Source organism: Malurus melanocephalus, unplaced genomic scaffold (genome assembly GCF_030028575.1).
Source record: "Malurus melanocephalus ecotype Western Australia unplaced genomic scaffold, MMel_1.1 scaffold_142, whole genome shotgun sequence".
In the NCBI taxonomy this organism is placed as follows: Eukaryota; Metazoa; Chordata; class Aves; order Passeriformes; family Maluridae; genus Malurus; species Malurus melanocephalus.
This window is the reverse complement of record NW_026623374.1, coordinates 1384178-1393114: the sequence shown is the minus strand read 5'-3', so window position 1 is coordinate 1393114 and position 8937 is coordinate 1384178. Positions and strand designations below refer to the sequence as shown.

The 8937-nt window shown below is 42.9% G+C and overlaps 1 protein-coding gene across 1 annotated transcript; it reads right to left on the bottom strand.

Annotated features, from left to right (window-relative positions):
• Positions 1–213: 213 nt before the first annotated feature.
• On the bottom strand, positions 214–8915 carry KLF6 (KLF transcription factor 6). Its single transcript, XM_057371149.1, has 4 exons — positions 8403–8915; positions 4937–5510; positions 3077–3200; positions 214–2674 (listed from the first exon to the last, which is right to left on the bottom strand). Exons 1-4 carry the CDS (start codon positions 8502–8504, stop codon positions 2623–2625), a joined length of 852 nt encoding a protein of 283 aa, XP_057227132.1. The 5' UTR covers positions 8505–8915; the 3' UTR covers positions 214–2622.
• Between the last annotated feature and the right edge of the window lie 22 nt (positions 8916–8937).

Below are 8937 nucleotides of genomic sequence, written 5' to 3'. Positions count from 1 at the left end.
TATTTTTTTTTTATTTTTCAGCTTGATTGAGGCTCAGTTATCACCTGAACAAAATGTACTTGCTTATTAAGAAAATTACAGGCATTTGACATATGGCACACAGCCCCACCCCATCCACACAAGTCTGATGGTATTTCACAATTGAGACAAGCCAGTGCAAGTTTTTTTTTTTGTTGTTGCTGTTTTGTTTGGGGTTGGGTTTTTGTTTGTTTGTTTTTGCTTTTTTTTTTTTTTTTTTTTTAATTTCTCATTTATAAGAATTACGGCTAAGCCAAGGACAATGCAAACAAGGAGTTAAAAACACAACAAAACCCAATAGTAAATAGAAATCCATTTTCTGCAAAATTTCATTTGTTTGGGGGAAGAAAAAAAAAAGTGCATTTTCAGGCAATTTAAACCAAAAATGAAATGAGAATGATTTAAGCCTGTGTGTTCCATAGAACCAGATCACTTGCATATACTTTTTTTAAACCACTTATCTACATACATTTCCAGGAAGATATACCAAAATATTAGCAGAGTAAGCAAGACTGATAATTAATAGTAAAAGAAACAGGTCACATGTTTCATTGCATCGACTGTAGTGAGCTGGTTTAAAAAAAAAAAAAMAAAACAAAACAAAACTGGTTTTGGACAGACTATTCCTACACTCTAGGGAAAAAACAGTCTTTATTTTAGCTGAACTATGTAAAATTAGAGCTCAACCACCACAACGACTAGCTCACTCACAGGTCCTCCCRTAGGCTGGAAGGCCAAAACCCGAGTGTACTTCTTCTGCACACAGCTAATATTCTTTCAGCATGCCAATATTCGGTTCATATCATTCTTAAATGGCCACAGATACGCTATTCCAGACAACCTAATAACTACAAAACACAGTCAGCAGTCTGAGAAGGACTGAATGCCAACAAAGCCTTTAGCATACCATTAAGCTAAAGGTAAAGCCTCTAAAAATGCTAGATTTTAATTAACTGTATCTTTCATTTCTTTGTCTCCTTAATGATCGTATTGCAGGGGGGAGGGGGAGAGGGAATATTTTGATGGGCTGTGGCATTTTCTAGCTATGTGTTCTAATTTTTTTTCCTTTTAAAAAAAATATTTATATATTATCTATATATATACACACATACACAGACTGTACACACAAATATACATACACAATTATTTTTCTGCCCACTTTTAAAAAAAAAGTAATATAGTTTCTTTCTGTATGACCAACAGATAGCTAGATATATAGATGTGAAACTTGTGCCTTTTAAGCAAATACATCTTTTAATACTTCTGTATCTTTAATATGTATGAAAACTTGACATATTAAGTACAGTTGGGGTGTGTATATACACAGTTGTTGTGCAAGGTCAATATAAAAAAAGTCTCAAGGTGGCAGAACTGGTCAGGTATTCAATTGGCATATGCATTATACTGTAACACAGTCAAATTGTCTAAGTTAAACAAATACTGTACTGACATGAATGACTTTTCTCTATATTTGTCTTTGTGAAGGAGGACCCTGGAAGTAACCTTTTTTTCCCCTCATATTATACATTTGATACAGTACAATGCCAGGTGAAAAGAGAGCCTTAATAAAGCATGCATCACCCATACCCCTGTATAAGACCCCCTGCAAGAGAAGGTCACTTGCATAAGGCACCATTATTAAGGTCAACAGTGCATTAACAGCTAGAAAACCAGAAGTTAGTCCTCAAGGCATAAATAAGAGAAAAATTAGCTGCATGAGAAAAATCAGTTTCTAACCAATAGTGGTTTTATCCACCCAACAAAAAAATTATTCATGTTCCATACATTATGTAACATTAGACCAATTGTATTTTAGCTGCTCTTAACTGGAATCAAAACTGCAGTCCTGATTAAAGAATGGAAAAGCATATAGTTCCCCAGAACCATGCAATAACCTTTGTATTATAATGAAAAGTTATAGTTGTGTTACATTTGTAAATACACAGCTTATACAATGGATTACAAATGAGCTCTGTAGCAAGTAAAACAAGCTACTTGACACATTGCACGTTTAATAGCTGCACCAGACACCTAAAGCTCCTCTCACACAGGAACAGGGAGGTCCCCCATTTCCATTCTGGCATCCTGACTCTTTTTATTCCCCCCTTTCCCCTCTCAGTTTTTCCCTCTAAAAAGGTGCAGACACCCCTCCCCCCACCCCTTGGAAATGATTGGTGGTCGTCCCATCTCACGAGATATTCCTCACATACAAGACATTCAGACTATTTTTTTTCTCTTACAGTTATAAAACAACCACAAGAAAAAAAATGTGCCTCAGCATACAGTCATCAAGAGATCCTCATCGCATACAGTCGCCCAATCATTAACATTCTCAGTGCACATGCTCACGGCAAAGGCTTAGGAGCCACTCAGAAGGTTAGATACCAGTGTATGAGTCCAGGAAACCCCAAACATCACGCACCGCGGTTGCTATGCCGTTCTTACATGACTTATTAGCCCTCAAAAGACCTTCAAGGAAGTGAGGTCCTGGAGGCAACTGGGTAGGGTGCAAAATGGCATGCTTTGGCTGGAACACGCATCCCTCCGCTCAAGGCTCTTCAACCTTGACGCCTCTTAGCCCGCAGGATTCACCTCTTGACCCATTCAGAGGTGTCTCTTCATGTGAAGGGCCAGGTGGTCAGACCTGGAAAAACACCTGCAAGGCAAGAGSGAGGCTGCGCGTTAGCCCACGGCCGCCGGCACGCGCCACACAACGCGACACGCGGGGCTCAGGCACCGCCCCTCGCTGCGCTGCGCCAACGCACAGCTGGAGGAGGGATTTGGCATTCCCGGGATACACCGAGCACTCAAGGTGTCTCYGGGCACCCAGGAGCTCTGCAGATGGCTGGTAACACTGCGGACWTCTCATCTGCAGGATCAGGCTACAAGCCACTTCCCAAGGATTAGTAAAATGGAAAGGGTTTTCCAGTCTAAAGATTAAAACTACCAGACACGGTTGTGCTCCCAATAATTTCTATGCAAGCAAAAAGCAGCCTAGACTGGCTTTCCAACAAGCATTAAAAATAGCTATTTAAAAGGGTGCATTTCTGTCACATACCTGTCACAGTGACTACATTTAAAAGGCTTGGCACCAGTGTGCTTTCTGAAGTGTCTGGTTAATTCATCACTTCTTGCAAAACGCCACTCACACCCTTCCCATGAACATCTGTAAGGCTTTTCCCCTACAAAGAAAGCAGATTACATGTTAGTCATGACTTCAATCAAAGACAGGTACTATCATTTTCTATGTAAACCTCTTCCACTCCCCCAAAGACAGACRATTTTATTTAACCTATCTGAATGCTTCAGAACATGGAAGCAAAGAAGGCTCACAAAATTCATCCATATTACTACTTAACTATCTTGCTGCAACAGCACATCAAATAATCTCATTCTTATGAAAAATAATTTTTAAAAGAAGTGATTWAACAGGCTCCCAGGAAACAAAGGAATCCAGCCCTCTACCATTCCTGTTCATCAGTAATGGCAGGCTTACTCCCAAACAGGTACCATTCACCTCATAAAGGTGATTAAAGACAGCACAGCTAGGCTCCAAAATGCAATTAGGCTACTGTATTGCATCAAAGTCCTCTGTCACTCACTCATCTGCATAACATGCAACCTCCTTTCTGCTGAGCCACTTATTCTTGGAAAAGCCTGCACACCACTTTGAACACTGCTATTTCAGCATTCAAGAAATACCACTTCCATTCACAGGAACGCTCTCAACGAGACAGCACCAGAACACCAGTTCTGCAATACTTCTGAGCCTGGCAGCTATTTATGTCTGTTCAACAACCACGGTTTCAGTGGAAGTTGTTTTTTTCTCTTGAAATATTCCTGTTTTATCTGACTTCTGCACAACAATGGGAGCATCCAAGCTTGCTCAGACTTCCCATAAAAGCCACAAAATGCTGAGCTCATGAGTCAAAATAGAATCTTTTCCTTGAATTAATTCTCTTTCCCACATCTTGGGGGGGGGGGGAAGGAAAAAAAACCAATCGTCCATATAGGTGTTTGGATTGGTACATCAAGACCACCACGCCAGTTCCTCCTGTTAAACCATGACTACTGAGCCAAGGCACAGCTCTACACATCTAACTRCTGTCATAAAGAGATGTCAAATAACAATGCTCAAACAAGCACATCAGCACGCTACTTCAACCATAAAATATTTATAAAAGCCCTGAAGTGTCTATCTTCCTCACCTTCTTTTCCAATAACACACAGGATTGTTATTTTTAGTTCACGTTTCATAACAATAAAATGCTGTTGCTCAGTAATTTGGGATCAAATTATACAGTAGATCATACATTTTTAAGTTCAATTTGGCAAATGTGTCAGAAGGACAACACAGTGGCTTTCCAAGATTTTTTGCTGATAACATATAACACACAAGTGTTAAATGTGTTATGAATAGAGCTATACTTAATATAATCAAGGCCTTGATATGTCTGACAAAATAGACCCAATACGGACTGAARCATAAAAAAATAGTATTACAGTACTCTTAGAGTATTTAGTGATTTTTGATATACACTATCAAAATAGTGTATGGATATACATTCCTTTTCAAAGCAATAAACTCATAGCTCACTTTTGCCTTATAAATAATCATCAAGAAAGGCCTGGYTGGCCCTTTGCTCCTAAAGACCGCGTGCTGCTGCAGCTTCCCAACTATTGCCTGCTCAGTTGAGTGCCCCTATTTGCTATGACAGCAGCCTAATCCACCGAGTGCCCTCGCTCAGAAGGGAATGAGGAAGTGATGTCGTCCATGCTGGTAAGCCTCTACTACTATTACATCATCTCTCCAAACCTGGGCTACCACCCAGTGATTGAGTAACGCGGTGACACCACCACCACCAAGGGGGATTCCCTACAGCAGTTGCCAGCTCTTAATAAGCATAGGGTTACTAACCTGTATGAGTGCGCTGATGTGCTTTCAGATGTGAGCTTTTGGTGTAAACTTTCCTGCAACCGTTAAAATGACACCTGTGAACGCGCCTTCTGCCATCTGGCGAGGTGTCACCATTGGAGGGTGTACCTTTTTCTGCAGTCTTTCCAGTGGTACCGGTACGGATTTTCCCCGGTGAATGCAACTCACCCGGCGTACAATTCCATATCTGGGAAGAAGGCTCCTTGCTCAGCTCAGGAGACGAGGGGGGAGTGGAAGTGACAGATGAACTCAAGTTTCCTGAACTGGCTAAAACATCGCTTATAGGGTCAGAGGTAAACTTTGTCGTGGGCGAGAGCTCCTCAGAGCTGTCTGAAGATTCGCTGCTCACGTCAGAATTCAAACTGTTGGTCTCTAAGTTCTGACTGGCAAGATTGTCCTCTTTTGGGACACATGTGTTCTTCAGTTCAGATTCCTCCTTTTTCTCACGTGCCAGAATAATTTTGGTCCAGAGGTCCTCTTGGCTATCAAATTTGATTTCAGATGCAGAAACATAACAGGGTTCACTCTGAAGATACCGTTCCAGCTCCAAACATGTCTAGGTGAAAAGAAAAGGAGGAAAAAAGAGAAAAGTTACAAGCCTGCTTAAAAATAAACCTAATTATTTTACACTTCAAAAAGCATGCAGGAATGTAGTACGTTCGATTTGAGGTTTCTAGGTTCAAAACAAATTAAAGGCTCCTCAAGCCGTAACTAGGTGACTGTTACGATGAAAAGAAATCACTTTTTGAGACCTGGGCAGGAGTTCAAACGCACAGCTGAAGGTGCAAGTCAGCTTTGGTTTCCAAAATAGCATTCTAATGACTCAGTAAAATTATCATCACTCTCATCATAAAATCTGTGTTTTCAGTAGGCTGATGTTGAAAAGGACCATAGAGAACCACAACACAAAACCACACTTTGCTCTTGCACCTTGACTAATTTCAAATTGTTTTGMGTCTCTCTCACACTAACACGAGGCTGAAAGGACCCAACCGAACACAATGTGCTCTGACACTCAGTTAAAACCCAAATCCTATGTCAGAAAACAAAGCCACGTTTCAGCATGGCTGCAGAGCTGCCGGCCTGTCTTCTGGGGACATCAATGGAGCAGCAGACATCCTTCCATTTCCTGTGCATGAGAACACAGCACACTCGACTTTCAAAGAATGTCATTTCCAAGCGCACTGGCATGCACAGCACATAACTCAAACTGCTCCCATGCGTGTTCAGAGGAACATGGAGAACTTCAACAACAGAGGAGAGGGAAGAAAAAAAGTTCCAGAAAAGAAATGTCCTGTTCTATAGGATGAGAAACGGGAAATTACTCTGARGTCCTGCTGGGAGTCCCACAATGAACAAGAACTTTATCTACTGGCCAAGAGTGCAACTGTATGAGTCATCCCTTTCTTTCTTTCACGCAATGCCAAAGGAGACTTCCTTTAAAAACCGTGACCATCTGCCAAGAAAGTACTCTGCAAATGTACATGTACACGGACAACTTCCCCCACAACCACATTCCCCTTGACTCCATGAAACAAAACAAAAAACAAAACCACCCTAAATGGGTGAAACTGTGGGTTTCAATTTCAATTCACCCTGCTGACTTTCTAGCCATTTTCAGAAAAAAAAAAAAAAAAAAAAAAAAAAAAAAAAAAAAAAAAAAAAAAAAAAAAAAAAAAAAAAAAAAAAAAAGAATGTGAACTGTTATGGCAACAAGCTGATGTTTTGGGATTATTCTTTCCACTATAGGAAATGATCCATATGGAAGCTTTACACAGAAAATGGACACACCACGTTTCCAAACCAAACACTACTTATTTTAGCAAGATCACCTTTTCCAAGCCTGGTAGCAAAAAACCTGGTCCCAAACGGCACACATTTCCCTTACAGCCCCTTTCCATCCGCCCAWGAGCAGAGCCGCCATGGGAGCAGCCTCCTTTCTCCCCCAGCACCGCTCCAGTAAACTGGGTCACATGCTCTGGTCAGGCTCGGAGTGTAGGCAAAAATTGGACAAAAAATAAATCAGAACAACCCCCAAAACCAAACCTACTGTTGCACACGGTATTTATGTATTTGTCTGTAATTAGGGAACTGAGTTGCAACGCAGTTAAAAACAAAAAGGGTTTCTACAGGGACAGCACAATAGTGCTTTGATTTTCCGTGAAAACAAGCAAAAAAAGCATTTATTAAGATCTTGTTAAACTTTCATATTCCCGGCTAATTTAAATTCCTCATTAGGTAGATTAGTAATGGGGAGAGGAGAGAAGCTCTCTTCGAGTTTAAATGCCTCTGAAGGCTACTGGGAACGAGGGCTGGCGCTTCGCCAAGAGCCCGAATGCCTGAAGGAAACTACTTAGCTCCATTTCAATCACGTACTATGGAGCTGCCGCTCTGAAAGGGGAGCGGGGGGAGGGAGGGAAAAAAAAAAAAAGTCATTGCATACAATTAGTAGGCATGTGAAGGTTGTAACACTTTGCATTTCAACCTTCTGGGAAAGGCTCCTTCGTCCTTCTGCAAAGCCAGCAGGTATCTGATGCGGTGACCGGGCTGAGCAGCCCCCGCCGGGCAGCGAGCGGAGCGCCGGCCCCGCTCCCCCGAGCCCCTCAGGGCTGTCAGACCCTGCCATCCCGCCGCTTGGATCGCAGCAAGGAAAGGGAGAAAAAAAAAAAAAAAAAAAAAAAAAAGGCAAAAATAAATATGTCCATGAAAGGGAAGGAGCCTCCGTTCTTCTCCCTTCCCGGCCAGGGCAATTAGCACAAGGGGATCGCTGTCATATGACTAACAACTCGACAAAGCTCCCCGCGCTGGGAACAGCCACGCTCTATACATGTACATACACTGCACACACAGACGTGTGTACCGACACTCCTGGAGGGCTTTTTCCCCATCGTCGCCAGGAACAAAAAAAAAAAAAAAAAAAAAAAAAAAAAAAAAAAAAAAAAAAAAAAAAAAAAAAAAAAAACAAAAAAAAAAAAAAAAAAAAAAAAAAAAAAAGCAGAAACCCACAGCACAGGGCTCAAAGCAGCCCTTGGCCAAGGCAGGGAGCTCGGATGACAAGACCCAGCTGTGGAGTCTGGACCTGGTACAAGCTCCAAACTTTTGCCAGGACTCGGTGTGGAGCGAGCGCCGGCTCCGCGCGGCTGCGGAGCGGAGCGGCCGCGGCGCTGACAGCCCCCGGCGGGGCCGGCGGTAAACAACGAGAGACGGGGATGCGCAGCTCCTTCCATCCGCCTCGGGACTGTTCCCCCCAGACAGCCGTCTGCTCAAAGCCGAAACACCTGCTTCAAAACATCTCTACACATTTGTGCTGAATTCTCCCCAAACTCCTCGCTGACACTTGGGCTTGATTTTTTTTTTCCTTTTTTTTTTTTTCCTTAAATCCGCTCATCCTTTAAAACGGTTTAAAAAAATCCCCGACAACAACAACAACATCGACATCCTCGTTTACCTGTTGCCAATATTCCTCCAGGGACGGCAAGGCTGAGAAGTAACCCGTGTCGTGCACAATCTGGAGTTCCTGGAAGATGCTGCACATTGGGAGAACATCCATGTCTCAAGTTGCAACAACAAAGTCAGTGCTGGTTACCAAAAATACTGATGCCTCCTTTATGTGCAGGGGTTGCGGGGTGTGTGCGGGGGGGTGTCAACCTCTGCTCTCAGTTTCCAAGCCCCCCCCCCTTCCTCCAGAGATGAAAAAAAGAAGAAAAAAAAATTGTATATATAGAGATATATATTAATTCCTTGAGGAGCTCGGGGAGGAAAAAAGACCCAAAGTTTCATGCAAAGTTTAATCGCACAGCAGGGCAGGACGTCTCCCGGGGCGGGCGCGCGGCTGTCCCCCCTCCCGCGGCCGGCGGACCTGGCGCAGGAGCGGCCCCAATATTTGCAAACACGGCGCGGACTCTGCGAGCGGAGCCCCCCGCAAAACTTCCCTATTCAAAGCTCTGCCCGGCCGCGCCGCCGCCCCGCCCCCGCGCCCGCCC

What these genes read in the sequence shown, in the direction of transcription:
- KLF6 (XM_057371149.1), bottom strand. Translation starts at nt 8,504, where the DNA reads ATGGATGTTCTCCCAATGTGCAGCATCTTCCAGGAACTCCAGATTGTG. An exon ending in ACATCAGCGCACTCATACAG is followed by an intron (nt 3,201 to 4,936) that starts GTTAGTAACCCT and finishes CTTTCTTTGTAG; the next exon opens with GGGAAAAGCCTTACAGATGT. An exon ending in AAATGTAGTCACTGTGACAG is followed by an intron (nt 2,675 to 3,076) that starts GTATGTGACAGA and finishes CTTGCCTTGCAG; the next exon opens with GTGTTTTTCCAGGTCTGACC.